This window comes from Ahaetulla prasina, chromosome 5, assembly GCF_028640845.1.
Source record: "Ahaetulla prasina isolate Xishuangbanna chromosome 5, ASM2864084v1, whole genome shotgun sequence".
NCBI lineage: Eukaryota > Metazoa > Chordata > Lepidosauria > Squamata > Colubridae > Ahaetulla > Ahaetulla prasina.
This window is the reverse complement of record NC_080543.1, coordinates 96,854,154-96,870,854: the sequence shown is the minus strand read 5'-3', so window position 1 is coordinate 96,870,854 and position 16,701 is coordinate 96,854,154. Positions and strand designations below refer to the sequence as shown.

At 40.0% G+C, this 16,701-nt stretch overlaps 1 protein-coding gene and 1 non-coding gene across 2 annotated transcripts; both read left to right on the top strand.

The window, feature by feature from the left end:
* The first annotated feature begins 3,443 nt into the window (after window positions 1-3,443).
* On the top strand, window positions 3,444-14,227 carry RNF149 (ring finger protein 149). The gene is made up of 7 exons (XM_058184580.1): window positions 3,444-4,468; window positions 6,582-6,832; window positions 8,906-8,974; window positions 10,684-10,766; window positions 12,294-12,390; window positions 12,864-13,042; window positions 13,631-14,227. Exons 1-6 carry the CDS (start codon window positions 3,991-3,993, stop codon window positions 12,999-13,001), a joined length of 1,116 nt encoding a protein of 371 aa, XP_058040563.1. The 5' UTR covers window positions 3,444-3,990; the 3' UTR covers window positions 13,002-13,042; window positions 13,631-14,227.
* Window positions 14,228-15,504: 1,277 nt separating this feature from the next.
* LOC131200327 (small nucleolar RNA SNORD89) lies at window positions 15,505-15,611 on the top strand. The gene has a single exon (XR_009155592.1). It is a non-coding gene; the product is annotated as a small nucleolar RNA SNORD89 (small nucleolar RNA).
* Window positions 15,612-16,701: the final 1,090 nt, after the last annotated feature.

Genomic DNA, 16,701 nt, shown 5'->3' with positions numbered 1-16,701 from the left:
TACAAGGCGACGCTTAACAAAGCCTTACAGAAAAGCGCTGCACCGGTTCCGTGGTGCAACATTTATTGCACTCCTTGGGGCAAGGGCAAGTCTTTGCAAAGTTAGACTTGGCCCAAGCCTACCAACAACTGCCAGTAGACGCCCGCACAGCCAAGCCCAAACGACAGACGCACAGGGGGCATTCAAGTGCACCGATTGCAATTTGGGGTTAGTGTGGCACCAGGGCTGTTCCAAAACCTGATGGAACGACTACTGCAAGGGCTCCCTGGGGTAGTTCCCTACTTCGATGATGTCCTAATTTCAGGGGAAAACATGGAGGAATTGGGGGAGCGGTTAAGAAAGGTCTTGAGCATTTTCCGGACAGCCGGATTAAAAGTCAAGACAAATAAATGTCAGATAGGGGTCGAATCGGTCGATTTCTTGGGCTACCGGATAGACAAGAAAGGAATTCACCCTACTGAGAGCAAAGTTAAGGCAATTAGGAAGGCTCCAGCGCCCAAAAACAAAGCAGAGCTGCAGGCATTCCTGGATTGGTTAATTTTACGCGGTCTTTTAAAGAACAAAGCAACTGCTATGGAACCGCTGCATAGGCTCTTAGGGAAAAATACTGTTTGGTCTTGGGGAAAGTCAGAAAATAGGGCTTTTGAAGCAGTCAAGAACCTGCTCTCAAGTGATAGCCTGCTTATCCAATATCACGACTCACTACCCCTAGTGCTGGTTTGCGATGCGTCCCCTTATGGGGTGGGGGCTGTACTCAGCCATAGGCTTCCAAACGGCACAGAAGCCCCTATAGCGTTCTACTCTAGAACGATGTCCTCCCCAGAGAGGAACTACAGCCAATTAGACAAAGAAGCATTAGCCATTGTATCAGGGGTCAAAAAATTCCATGAGTATGTCTTTGGGCGGAATTTTGAAATCGTGACTGACCACAGACCGTTACTGGGATTACTGGCTGGCGACCGGCCAACGCCTGTGGCACTTTCGCCACGGTTGACTCGATGGACTATATTTTAGCCGCTTACTCATACAAGCTGCAGCATCGACCGGGAAAGAAGTGGGGCATGCAGACGCATTGAGCCGATGCCCACTGCCAGGGGCGATCAAGACCCCACTCCGGGACACCCATCCTCCTTATTGACTCGTTGGACTCTGGCCCAGTCACATCAAAGGAAGTGGCTCGGCATCATACCGACATTGTGTTAAGGACTGTACTCGGTTGGGTACAGAGAGGGTGGCCCGCTGCGCCGGGCGAACGGTTCAAAGAATTTGTTAAGAAACGTGATGAGCTCTCGGCTCAAGGGGGGTGCCTGTTATGGGGTGATCGTGTGATAATTCCTGCTAAGTTAAGGGGCAAGGTATTGGACCTCCTCCACGAGGGTCACCCAGGCATCGTAAGGATGAAGGGGTTAGCTAGAAGCTATGTATGGTGGCCACTCATGGACGCAGAGATTGCCGAGAGGGTAGGGAAATGCCAAGCTTGCCAAGAGTCCAGACCGCTACCCCCAACGGCCCCAGTCAGAGAATGGGAAAAGCCCCAAGGGCCTTGGTCAAGAATCCACATTGACTTTGCTGGCCCCTTTCACGGCCAAACGTTCCTAGTGGTGGTGGACGCATTTTCCAAATGGTTAGAGATCATACTTATGAAGTCCACCACAGCCAAGCAGTAATCGCAACCCTGCGCCACCTATTCGCAACTCACGGGTTGCCGGACACTCTGGTGTCCGACAATGGGCCCCAATTCACGGCAGCCCAGTTTGAAGAGTACCTGGCAGAGGAAGGCATCCGACATGCCCTCTCTGCACCTTTCCACCCTGCGTCGAATGGCCTTGCAGAGCGTTCCGTCCGGAGCGCTAAGGAGGCATTGTCCAGGCTCAAGCCAGGTGACTGGCAAACGAAAATAGACTTTTTCCTAGCCGTCCAGCACAGAACCCCAAGCACAGCCACGGGAAAAAGCCCAGCCGAATTGCTAATGGGACGAAAACTCCGGTGCCCACTTGACCGTTTGAACCCCCATTACACACCCGAGGGTTACAAGGGGGAGCTAGAAAAAACAAGAGAAATGAGCATAGGCGACCGGGTGTGGGCCCGAAACTATGGGGACGGCCCGAGTTGGGTCGCCGGACAAGTAACGAAAGTAACAGGGCCAAAATCGTACGTGGTAGAGCTACCAGACAACCGAGTGTGGCGCCACATAGATCAGTTAAGGAAACGAATAACTGACCAAACCAAACCAACAGAGACAGGTAATGACCAATACCACTTTGAATCCACAGCTGACAATGACCCGGGGGAGGCGCAAGACTTAGCTGAGGTTCCAGAGTTCCAGCGACGCCATCAGGTCCCCGAGGGAAACAGCAAGGAAAATTCCAAAATTAATCCAAGGCCGGATGGCCAAGAAAAAGAGTCGGCCAATAATCCAGAGCCCGATGGCCTAGAGAAAGAGCTGGGAGGAGAAAACAGCCCCTCCGACCAGCTCAAAACACCACCCAGAACTGAACCGCGCAGGTCAGAAAGAACTAGGAGACGCCCAGGTTATTTGCGTGACTACGTCGAAAAATAACATGTGAATAAATATGTAAATAAGACCAAGTGTTTTCTGGGAGGGGAGGAGTGTTATGTATTAACAGTTGTGCCTTTAAATATTTGAGCGGGAAATCAGCACGTTGCTGATTGGACGAAGCCTCCAGCAGAACTGTATAAAAGGAGAGGTTTTAGCCCCAGCCTGTTGCTGGGTTCACCCTATATTAAAGAGCTGTTGTCACTACCCTGGTCTCCAGCCTCGTTACTTCCCGAACTTAACAGTTACCACATGCCTCCCACCGGCCGGTACGCTCCCAGAGGGCCTCCTCAGGGTGCCGTCAGCCAAACAGTGCAGGCTGGCGACCCCCAGGGGGAGAGCCTTCTCTGTGGGGGCACCTACCCTCTGGAATGAGCTTCCCCCAGGACTTCGACAACTTCCAGACCTCCGGACCTTTCGCTGCGAGCTTAAAACATATCTATTCTTTCGAGCAGGACTGGCTTAATAGGGTTTTTTAAATATGGATTTTATTGGGGTTTATTTTATATTTTGTATTGTATTTTAAATTTAGGCTATTGGAATAAGTTTTTTAAATAGTGTTTTTATTGAAATGTATCGTATTATTTTATTTGCCTGTTCACCGCCTCGAGTCCTTCGGGAGAAGGGCGGTATAAAAATTAAATTATTATTATTATTATTATTGTTGTTGTTGTTGTTGTTGTTGTTATTATTATTATTATTATTATTATTATTATTATTATTATTATTATTATTATTATTATTATTATTATTATTATTATTATTATTATTATTATTATTATTATTGCCTCTCTTCCCAAGCTTTTTCTCCAGAAAGACGCCTTTTTTTTTTCTAGCCGTCTTGCTCTACGCAGGGGTGGGGTACTACTTCAACTCCCAGAATTGAATTGAATTGAATGACATGGCTGGCTCAGGAATTCTGGGAGTTGAAGTTCACCGACCGTAAAAGGGCCATAGTAAGTTTCCCTACCCCTGGCTCTTCGGGGAAAGACTTAAGAGGCTGAATCGTACGCCGAGATGGAAAGCACGACCAAAGTCTCGAGCTGCAAGCTAGACGTAATAAGTTTTCAGGGTCGGAGTGCTGAGCCACCCCGACTCCGCCCGGCTGCACTTGAGGAATTGCCGAGCCTTCTGATCGTCTTGCAAAGCCTGGCTGGAGATGGCCGCGCGTAAAGGCGCGCAGCCGACGCACCCGGAAACCTTGTGCCTCGGAGAAGGAGGAGGAGAAAAAGGACAACCTGAGCGAGCTCAGTCACTGCCTCTTTCTCCCAGGCTCAGGCGCCGGTCTGCCCGCCAGGTGGGCCGCCTCTTGGGCAGAGGCGGGAATCCAGAAGCGCTTGCTTAAGACGCCGAAACTCGCGTCCCAGGTGCGCGGCCGAGACCATTGCGCCTCAGACGCCGGCTGGACCGCTCGCCTTCTGCATCCGGAAGCGATGGGGCCGCTGTCGCACCGCGTGACGCTGCCGCTGCTTTTCCTAGCTGCAGGGGGATGGCCGCGGGTCTCCTGGTCGCTGGTCTGGTACACAGCCTGGGTGAGCACGGTGTATACCGAGCCGGCCACCAACCGCACGGTGCGGGACAGCGCGGAAAGCGGGCGTTACGGGATCAGCTCGCCGAAGGAGAGCGCGCAGGGCCTAGTGGGCATCCCTTTTGGCGGAACGGCCCGCCACATGGAGGGCTGCGACCCCAAGATGGAATATGAGATCCCCATGGCGCCCGGAAACTCCTCGGGAGAAAAAGAGGCCGGAGCGCCCTTCTTGCCGCCTCAATCCTGGATCGCCTTAGTGGCCCACGGAGGCTGCCACTTGAAGGACAAAGTCGCCAACGCAGCAAGGAGGAAAGCGGCCGCCGTGGTCGTCTACAACGAGCCTCGGTTCGGCAACTCCACTCTTACCTCTGTGTCGTACCTCGGTCAGTGTAGTGAGGGGAGAAATAAGGAGAGTAATTTGAAAACTACCTTATTTTTGTTGCGGAGGTGGTTGGGTGGGTGCCGACAGCTATGGTGAGCTGGGAAGGTTTTAAAAGAAGTGGATTCAAACGTCTTTCCCCACCAGTTATCTGCCAAATATTTCAGAAGCCCACGTGGAAAGTATCATCCTTGAGTAGAGATGTAAAAGCCCAAACTACAAAATATTTTATTTCTGGGGTGCAAAATCCAAGAGTCTAGTCTTCTCTTTAAAATGAAGCAAATTCATTTTAAAGACTGATTCAGAAGTGGGTTGGAAATTAGATGTAATTACAGGGTTTCTTCTGTAATGGGATAACAAGGAGCTATTGGTTGAGTCAAGAAATTGGATGGGAGATAACAAAATTCTGCTGCTCTTTGATAGAAAAAAAGCAATGCTATTTCAAGTATCAAAGAAAATTAGGCTAATTAGATTCATGCTATTTAATGAATTTCTGTATGAAGAATTTGTTACGTTGTTATATTTGGTTTTAATGATGATTACATCTTTCAGTTTTAGGTAATTAATATTGATTGTTGCAGGTTATCTAAGTACTGTAGAAGTTCTGATCAATATTGCGTGTAAATTCTAGGATTGCATATTGTTTTTATATGATATGAAGTCAACTTTGGATATTCTTGCTGAGAAAGAAACTAAAGTTTCCTTTGGTTGAAAAAGAAAAGAAAACTATGGATGAAAGTGGATTTTGGTTTTGCAGATGTTCCTGAACCCTCATTGTCTATGTTTGTCTAGACTGCTGGGAGTTATAGTTTAATAACATCTGGAGGGCCCCTTTCTATTTTAGACCATTTTTCCTGAATTTTATTCAACTTTTTAATTTTTGGTTTGTCAAATTAGTTTATGAGAAGATTAGTGTCTTAACTGTTTCCAATGGTCTCATTGCTGAAGCAAATATATGACTCCTTTAAAACTTGCAAAGGCTTTATGTTTTTATGTTTTTTTTCCTATAACTTTTCATTTAGTTTTGTTTGTTTTATTGTTGAGATTCCTAATCTATCTCAGAATGGCTACATGTATTCTGGAGGGGTATGCTGGAGGCAGAGGAATACAAAATACCACTGGGCTACAGTGAAAGTTTTGAAACACCAGGTAGCTTTACTGTGGATTTTTCAGTACTTGCTATATATACAGTGTTAAGGACATGCAGCTATGATAATAGAAAAATTGCATGTTGCTTATTTCTAAGCAAATGATAAACATCTGTTCCATCAGAAAAGCAAAATATATGAGCTTCCAGATGTTAGTTCTGAAGCCAGAGAAGATGCAATATATGTGGAAATTGGGGGAGGCAGAGATCATGGGGAAAACTGGGCTGGAAAAAATAAGGTTAAATCATACCCCACATTCCCACATTTGGAATGCATTCTTGATAAAATGCTATTAAATATTAAAATATGAAACTGGATTTTCACATTAAAATGCCTTTGTGTTTATAGTTTTATAGTTTTATGTTTTTTAAAACTACAAACCCATTTAAATGCAATTATTTTATTTCAATAGTGTGAAGCCCAATTTAACTGGGCTATAAAAATTCCCAATGTCCATTTAGTAGAAATTATATCACTGCCCTGTTCCTTTCGGACCTTAGTTGATTTTTTTTCTTTAAATTTGACCCATTATTGCCTTTAATACTAGAAATGGATCATGGGCCAGTAGCTTAAATATTTTGACCAAATGTGGCAGAAAAATGCTGCAAAAATCAATTTTAATATGAATCTTGAGTAGTTTAAATTCTATTTTTATTTATCTATTTGTTGTATGGTAGCAATCTCCAGAGCAACTGGAGGCTGCACAAGGGGAAAAAAGTCTTGCTTAAAAAAGATGAGCAGATTTAATTTTTATAGTTCAGTGCAAGAGGTGATCATTCTAGGAGATATTCTTGCTTACTCCCCTTAAGTTCCTAGTCATATTCTTGGGACCAAGAGATCTTGGAAGTAATACTATGCAAGAACAATTTTAATTTACTTATAACTATCAGCAAAATGGGTTGAATTTCCTTCAGCAAATAAGAGTTGTAGAAGAATGCATCTGATTCCTGTTTTTCTTTTTTTCAATAGGTACTGCTGATATAGTTGTAATTATGGTTGGGTATCCAAAAGGAATGGAGATCCTGGAGCCAGTCCTAAGAGGAATTCCAGTGAAAATGACTATTAGTGTTGGTAAACAACATGTACAAGAATATATCAACGGACAGTCAATTGTGTTTGTAGCAATTGCATTTATCACAATGATGATTATATCTTTAGCATGGCTTATATTTTTTTATGTACAACGTTTTCTCTATACTGGATCACAATTTAAAAGCCAGGTAATTACTGGTGCTGATTGTGTAATGTAAGTGCATGTTTCTTCCCAGTCTTTGAATGCTGTTTAACCTGAAAAGTTCTCTTAATGTACTGTTTGTAACTATCTGTTATAACTTGTTTCTAGAACTAGATATACCTGAAAATTACAATTCAGATTAATACTTTAAGCTAAATTAGGTAGAAGTTATTTTCAGTTGATGATACTAATTGTTATACTTATCCTTGTTTTTCTATTATCTGTGGAGGTGTAACCAAGTTGAACTGCCTTTTTAATTAACATTATACTACTAGGTGAGGCTGTACAGAACTGTCAAAAGTTTGTCAACAAGCAGGTGTTGTACAAACACTTAACAGTATTCCAATTGTTGAAACAGCTGCTCCTGAGCTACTTCCAGCACAACTGCTTTAACAAATTTTTAAAATAATGCTTTGTCCATGTTTCTATGCATTACATTTCAAACGCTTTTTATGGCTCTGCTGAGTAAACACAGTCAAATAAGCACATGATTTTAGTCCTTTGCAACTTCAGTTTCTCTAGTACAAATTTACATAAATTAGGCATAAAGCAAATACGATGGAAAAGCTTAATGTGATTTTTTTAATTATCTTTTTTCTCATGTTTATCTTTTGCTGCTTGTTCTTTTCCACTCTTGAATCTATTTGTCTGTCTATGCTAGTATAACTCAAAGAATCACAGAGTTGCAGGGCCCTTTAAAGTCACCTTACTCAGCCGTCATCTAGATAGAATCCACTAGTGTATGACTGTCCAAACCTTTGGCTTATCTGGGCCACATGGAGTGAAGACGAGTTGTCTTGGACCACATATAAAATATATTAACAAACTCCCTTTATTTTTTTCATTTTTATTACAATCTTGTGGGGCTGTGTTAATAGCTGTCCAAACCGCATGCAGCTTGTAGGTTGGACATTCCTGCAGCAGAAAATCCCTGATGACCATTTTCATTTTTCTATATGAAGATCTCTAAAAAAAAACTTACTACCTCACATTGCAGTTAGTTTCTCTGGCTGACAGTTCTTATAGTCTGGAACTTATGAGCCTCCTAACCTGAGTCTGTTTCCTTGTACTTTTAACCCATTGGTTCCAGCCTGGTCTCTGGGATGACAGGAATAACTCACTCCCTAATTTACACCCTAGGAAATATGTGAAGATCGCTACCATACAGTATCGGCCCTTAGTCTTTTAATCGTTTCTCAGAGGGCTTCAGTTTAATAGTGTAGATTGGCTTGCTAGCATTTTCCAAACTTTCCAATTTGTCACTGTTCCCTTTGAATTATGGAGCCCAGAACTGGACACATTACTCCAAATCAATCCTTATTTGAACCGTGTCAATTACTTTCAGTGTTCTGGACTGCCTGTAAAGTGCCCAAGATACCTTTTGTTTTTTGTTTGGAATTTTTTGGCAGATATATCACTTTGGTGGCTTGCATTGATACCCTGATTCTTTTTATGTATACTACTTTCTCTTTCATTCTACAATTGTCATATTTTTCTTCACCAGTTTTTGTATTGTTTAAACCCTCTGCTCGAATATTAACCAATGGAAATATTTTGCTATGGCTCTTAACCAAAGAGTCAAGCCATTTGAGCAAATATTCTTGGAAGTCTTAATTTTTTAACATGAAGCCATTGTAATTATTTTGCTCAATAAAAAGAGAATGTTAGCAAAATGGTTATCATATCTGAATTGTGCTATTGCATACTCTGGCCCTTATAACATAGACTGTGGATTTTCATTTTATGTCTTCAACTTATAATACTGCCCTAATCAAGGAACTACAAAAGCATACTAATAGTGAATACCAGCCTACTCAAAAAACCACCAAGAACACTCCCAGCAATACTGACAGGGCAAGCCACTAGTATACAAAAAATAAGAGCAAAGCACTGATGGTGTTACCTATTTTGGTAATGAAACATTTGCAAGAAACTACCAAGCTCAGAGAGCACCAAGGATCTCTCATGGTACAGACTCATTTGTGCTGTGACAGATCTTACATGAGTGTTGTTCAGAAAGATGTTTCTTTGTAACACACATATATCTTATTTTTTTAAGGGTCAGAGAGAAGAAACTATTGGTGCAATTGCCCTGCTGCCACTGTATACTCTGAAGGATGAAGATAAGGTAATTACCTAAATTTGGCATTGGGAATAATAAACTTCACTTTTCAAATAAGGTTTTTTTTAATATTTGCAAGTTGCCAAGCTCCCCAAATCTGATCACATGACCATGGGTAGGAATAATGGTGCAGCTGTTATAACTTTGAATTTGGGTTGTAAGTATCTTTTAGTACAGGAGTGTCAAATTCAATTTCAGTGAGCAGCACACCAGGGCCATAGATGGCATTGGTTCCTGCACCGAGCCAATTCTGATTCCACGGCCAGCCTTACTGTTTGAAGGCTGAATGAAACCTTCAACTGAACAAGGAAGCACTGCGGGGCCGGGCCTTCACACCCACGTCCATCCCACCAGAGTTCACTGTGCCAGAGCAGGAATGAAACTCTGTCCCGCGAAGCCTGCTGCCGCTTGGGTAGGGAGGAGGAGAAGGGCAAGGCTTTGTACCGGCTGGCCAGGCAGGGAGGTCAGGCAGTGCTGGCTGGCTGGTTGGGGAGGGGGTAATCATTAGGTGGCTGCCACCGCCAGCAGCTTAAATGCCCCAACTGAAGCTGGAGTTCACCACGCCGGGGGAGAAATGAGAGGCCCTGCTGTCCCACAGAGCTTGCACTGCTTGAGTGGTAAGGATGAGGAGAAAAACAGCTGCTCAGTTGGCTCTTTATCCCCCTTGCCGCTGCCAGCAACTTGAATGCCCCAACTAAAGCAGGGATCACATGCTCGCTCACTCTCATACACACGCGTGCACACACACAGTTTGGAGTGCCCCCCTCTTTCTCTGTCTTGCGGCGGCAGTTGCAGCGCTTCGGTGCCTGGTGGCAGGGCACTCAGATAAACTGGTGCAGGGCGTGGGGGGGGCTGCAGTTCCACACACACACCGCCTTGCTTCGTACTCCACCACCATCACCACTCACTGCTCAGATGACTCCTGTCACCCGCACCGCTGCCAGCCGTTTGGTTGGCCCGACTAAAGCAGGGATCACGCACTCACTCTCTCATTTACACACATACTCCACCACCCAGGGCAGCCACATCCCTTCACTAACCTTTCCAGCTCCTTTCGCTGCCGCCATGTGCAGAGCAATTAAAGTAGTGTGTGGGACTACGGTAAAAAAAATAGTTCCTGAACTATTTTTTTACCGTAGTCCCACAAGCTACTTTAGTTCCCCTGCACATGGCGACAGAGAACTAGGCCTGTGTGCGCATGCTGGGATGGCAGATTCGGTTTCATTGTGAGCCACATCAGGCCCGCAGGCCTTGAATTTGACATCTCAGAAAAACATGCGTTAATACATCCACCATATCCTAGTCCTATTAGACTATGTACCAGAATTACAAAGTCTGGTAGATCTTTGTATGACAAAGAGTTGCTTGGTTTTAAATACCATCAATTTGGTGCTCTTCCAAACATTATAATTGATTACTGGATTGAAGCAATTAACAATTGTTTGCTTCTGGATCTTAGAATTATTTAATTTCAAATCTTATTTCCTTTGTACAAAGTTCCAACTAATGAAATTCAGAGTTTTAATAAAAACAATAGAAGCCGGCAGCATTGCACACAATTTAGGATAAAATCTTTCATTTTTCCAAAAATTTTAGTTCTACTGACTGACTGAATACATTGATTGCTTCTTCTTAGAGTTGTCCCTGACTGTAATATATACTTCAAATTGTTTTTGTTTTGCCAAAATACTTAAATGTGACTTCTTTTTTTTAAGTGTTGGGCTATTGATACAGAAAATTGTGCTATATGCATCGAAAACTATAAAGCAAAAGATACTGTTCGACTTCTGCCTTGCAAGTAAGATTATTAAACTTTTTAACTTTGTTTCAGTGGGTCTTGATTAAAAATATTCAATGAAAAAAGAATGTTTAAAAGGGGGTACACACATTGAAGCTATTATCCAATATGTAGTTCATTCAAGCACAAAGATTGGAGTCACTAAATCTATCTCACAATGTGACTGTTACGGGAAAAAGGACTACGTTGTATGTCATGCTGAGAAAAACTGGGATGTGCAGTAAATCTAATAAATTTAAGAGAATGTGTTTTGATTGATATTAAGGCAAGTTTTCCTTTTTAAGTTTTTACAACTCTAATTGTTTTATGGACTAGAAATATCATATCTAAAGGCAAACATTATAAAATTACATTACCAAACCTATTTCTGCTGAAATACATTTAGAAGAGATGGTTCATTTTCTCTATTGGTCTCACATTGGATAATCTATTCTCCTTAAGTGATCATTAACTAAGTGTGCTTCAGGGCATAAAATATTTCAAAAACAATTCATTTTACAAGAGATATCACTCTGCCTTGGTGTGCTTGTTTAGGAAATTTATAAGGAGATCAGAGCTTATTTTCACGGTTAACTTACAGTTTTTGTATTTAACATATTTATGAATATGAATTTACCAAAAGACTTTAGGCAGTGAACCAACAAAAAAACAATCACAGTGCATCGTATTAGTTAAAAATTGCTTAAAATAAATAGCAATAGTCCCACGAAAATAAAAATAATAGTATCCACATCAGAGCTCCAGTTGCCAAATGCTAAATGCAGTAGCACCCTGGCCCCAATACCTGGAGGTATAATCAGGTCCAAATAGAAGATAATATTGCGTTGAACTGTCGGGACTTCGGTGGTCTCTGAGCTTGGTTGTTTTCTTGCAGACATTTCAGTACCATACTAGGTAACATTAGTGGTAACAATCAAGCTCAGAGGCAACCATGAGCTCCTCAGTATAGCCAGGCCTTTATGGATTTGCAGAAACAAGCTACGTTGGCTGCATATTTCAGGGAGGAGGTTAATTCTATAAAATGGGCACCATGATAGAAAAGGGACATTTCTGAGGAGCCACTAACCAATATAGCTTATCATTTTTGTATGGTCTTGTGGGATAGGCAGAAACTATTATGGTAATTGAAATCTTTGGAATAAAAGAAATTCAACACACCTATAAATTTTGCCTTGCACAAACAAGGAATGATAATTGAGATGTATTATGCAACAGCTCTCTGAATGCCACCTATTGCTTTCATTGCATGTTACATTGCATGTTGTTAGTTTATAATTCGTTATTGTACATAGCATCTTGTAAAGATACGAATTATGAGCCTAATATATTGGCAAGTGAAGCATTTCTTTATTCAGAGTTTGTCAAATCCAAGATGAAAATAAACTTCCTATATTAAGGTTTTATTATCACTTTTTGACCAGCTGATTTTATTCTATAAATATGAATTTGTATTTATAATACTAATTCTATAAATATTAATTAGAATGTCCTTATACTTGATTTTGATGGTAGTGTCTCTATCTTTAGACATATCTTCCATAAGCTGTGCATTGATCCCTGGTTGCTGGAACAGAGAACATGTCCAATGTGTAAATTAGATATCATGAAAGCACTAGAATATTGGGTAAGTTGCAAACATATGTAATAAAATATATTTATTTTTGGTAATGCTTATGTTTTCTACAACATGTGTGTAGAAAATAGAAAGTAGAGAATAACTTCTGTTATTAGCCAATCAAAATGAGTAAGAGATCTCAGATTTTCAAGTTTCCCATTGAGATTTAGAAAGCACACTGGGTGGGGGTATAGAAAAAACAATTCAGGAGCTGCATATGAGCTAAAGTTCAAATGTTGTTCTTCCCTGGTATGTAATACTGCGTGTGCTTCTGTAATACTGTATGTGCTTCTCTGAATCATGCTTGTTGCTTTTCTTCAGAGATGCTCTTTTATTTTGCTGGTTTCAAATACTACAAAGTCTGACTCCATCAAATTAATTTTTTTAAAAAAATTAATTTTATTCTTAGAATTTATCAATTAAACTTCTTATCTGGTTCTATCCTTCCATAGTAATTAATGAGATTTTCTCTAACTTTAAAGGAAGGATCTAAAAAAGTTGCAGTGCCTGAATCAATGAATAACATACCAACTGAAAATGGGAATATTTCAATGGAAGAAGATAGTAATGAAACAAGTGGCTTATCAGCATCCTGTACTAGTTCTAACTGCATTAAATAATGTTTTAAAAAAAAATCTGTGTGAAACAACAATTTTACTTGGTAGGTACTTTTGGAGATTTTTTTTTCTAGGGACAAAGTATAACTTTGTAAATCTAGATTTAGTTACCTTTATATCATTTAAATATCTGGTTAATTCACATAAGCTCTTATATCGTTCCCGTTTGCATAGCACATTGATCTCAAAATTACATAACTTGAGTCTTTTCTAGATTAGAAAATAATTTGTGACATATAAATTATTCAATACAGTAGTATTTTGTTCTTTCATCAGAACAATAATTACAAATAGTTCCATAAGAAATAAATATGATACATGGAAAGTAAAACAACTCAGCTAAAAATGGGCTAGGGAAAAGAATGGGGGGAAAAACATGAATACAAATTATTTTTTGTTCTAGGAAACTTTTTTAACTGTTTTGGAAATTCAAATTTAATGTAATTAGAGATTTATTTCATTTTTCTTTAATACTGATTATAGGCCAATTTGGGGTGTTTTTATTGCTCAAAGTATACTAAACTTAATATTGTTATTAAGTTCTGATGCAATGCATATTATAAGCAAATGTTACTTGTTAGAATTCTTACATTTAAAGTGTAGTTCAATGAATTTCGTATTTCTTTTTATAGAACTGGAGAATGGAGATAATGAACATGATCATTTGTCTTCTGGATCACTACAAATTTAATGAGAAATGAACTGATAATATAAAAAAAACTTTTTAAAAAATATTTATGGACTTGAAGCTAGCTTAATAAATATATATACTTCCTGTTAATCTTGGTTACAGAACTTTTCTCTATACAAAATAAAATACACTAGTTCTATTTTTGATCTATGAGAAGAAGAGTGGAAGAGAAAAAACCTGCTTTTTAAAAAGATTATCTGAAGGTGTTAGGTTGTTAGTCTTATTCTCAGAAAAAATTGGTGCCTTTCATGGAATGACATTCCTACTTCACTATCCCTTAGTCCTATTGTTTGTAACAAAATAAAATCTTCTCAGGAAAAAAACAAGTTATAACTATTTCAAAAATACATTTGGAAGACTAATACAAGTATAAAGAGCACAAATAAACCATATGGGATATATTACACTATATATGCATAATTAACAATTATTTTCTTGTAAAATATGGCTTAACTTAAACATGTAAAATATAAGTGGTTCTAAAAGTCTTTTGATATATATCTAAGAGAAAGAATATATCTGTGTGTGTGCACTGATACACCATTGTCTTCTATTTTAGATGTTTCTTGATTTTGTCAGAATTCTATACTGCGTACTTGTAGAATTACATTTCTATTTCAATATTTGGAATATTGCTTAATTGGTTTATTGTGCTAGATAGTAGCAGGGTACCTTTATACAGAAACTGAAAAGCACATACCCTTAGGCATACATCAACTAAATCATATATATCAAATTCAGACCATTGCATTAGTTTAGAATAGAATAGAATAGAATAGAATAGAAATAGAAATAGAAATAGAAATAGAAATAGAAATAGAATAGAATAGAATAGAATAGACCCGTAACGACAAACCTATGGCACGCGTGCCAGAGGTGGCACGCAGCACCCTCTCTGATGGCACCTGAGCCGTTGCCCCAGTTCAGCTCTGCTGTGCGTGCACCTCCCTCCAGCAAGCTGGTCTTTGGGCCTCTGCTGCATGTGGGGGACGCACACACATTGCATTTTAGGAGTTCAGGCATGTGCACATTTGCGCGCACATGCTTTGAGCCCTCAGTCTGGAAAAGGTTTGCCATTACTGAATAGACCTTGGAGGTCTTCTAGTCCATCCCCTGCTCAAGCAGGAAAACCTATACCATTTCACATAAGTGACTGTCTAGACTCTTCTTAAAAGCCTCCAGTCATGTTTTATTTAATAAAGATTTCTGACAAATATATTCTGAAGACTTCACCCAGGGTAAAGAACAAGCCAGATATATGCCACCTTATCAATGTTAATATCTAAGCCTGCAGCTGTCTTCCAAGAAATGTTGATGCCAGGGTTAAAAAAACTTCTCACATCTTCAGTGTGTGTAATCCGAGTTTGCCCCTTGCATAAAATGGTGTTACTTGTCAGTTCGTTTAATGTCAAGGAGCTGGAGCAAAGCCATAACTTCTTAAGCCAATCTTAAAATTGTTTTAAAGTAGAGTATTTTCAATGCCTTAAGTACCAGCCATTTTATGTGTATCAACTATTTTGAATATTTATCTCTGGGTTTAGCCTTTTTTAAGAATTTTGAAAGTAACTTATAAAAACATGGTGAAATTGTGAACTATTTTTTCCCAGAATTTATGAAACCTTAAGTTGATTTTTAGTTGCTAAATTAAATGTGCTTCAGCAATACTGAAGATAAAAAGCCTGTGTTCTTACTTGAGGATTTAGAATTTTAGAATTATTTTTTTACAATTTATTTTATTATAGTTTGGAACTAACTGAAATTTATCTTAGATAAACTGCAAATTATGTCTATAAAAATTTATACCCTGTGTGTGCTGCTGAGGAGTGATGACAATGAAAGGCCGAATTGCAGTGCCTCTTAACAGTTTACTCTCGAGGCATGATGACAAAGTTCCCGAAGCGACCTTTTTATCTGACCTTGGCAGCACCATAAAAAGACAAAACAGTCTGCTCTCTGCAGCTAGTTCTTTTCTAAATGATTACTAAGTAAACAGCTGTTGCATTTAGACACAAGATAAACCATGAAGCCTTGTACTTGATGCTCCCCCCTGTCCAGAATAGAGATATCTCAATAGAATCACTGTTAATAAGTGGACCAATACTACAATTCAGATAAATCCTTTTATCTATATTGTTAAATGCTTTTGTCTATCTACAGTTTTAGAACAAACTCCCTAGGAGCAGATTCTGGTATTTGCAAATTTCTTGGGTTTTTTGCTATATTTATTATTAGGCCATTTTTAAGATTCTATTGGCTGTACTCATAGGTTCTATAAAGGATTAGAAATCAAGTGTTTAAGATTGTTTTTTCCAAGAAAATTATTTTTTAACTACTTTATATTATGATTTTGCAGGGTATCTGCCAGTCCGTTTCCCAGCCTTAGTTTTTCAGGGATCTAGAGAGAATATTGAAATATGCCATTTCTGCCTTTCTATAAACATATTTTTTTCAAAACTTCAGTTTACTAATCCTGACTTTTATAAGCTATTGTTGTGTAAGTATATCTGAGAATAAATATTTCTGCTACATTTTTATATTACATGAAGGGGATGGGATTCTCATTATGTTCCTTAATCTGTTCTATACTACTTAAATATATCACCAATTTAGGCACCATTACTGTATGCAGAGCTAGCATTGATCAATAAGAGTCCTCATCAACTACTGTCTCCCTGAAAATAAGACCTAGCTTGATTTTTACATGTACGCCCAATATAAATCCTATCCTAAAGAAGCCCTAATTTAGACCCACACCACCACTGTTGCACCTGGTTGCATGAGGTGGGACAAGACCCACGGCTAAAAAGTTAGGGCGGGGATGGGTGGAGTGCCCTGCACCCACTTTCCTTAGGACAGTTGCAGCCAAGCCTCACACACCTTGACACCTGCCTCACTGGCCCACTTCTGTGGCTACTTGCGCACATCGTCCCCAGCCTCTGTTTCACCATCAGGGCCCTCTCCTGAAGGCCTCTGCAGCTGAGAAATGAGCTGGGAATTAATGCATGCAGCATC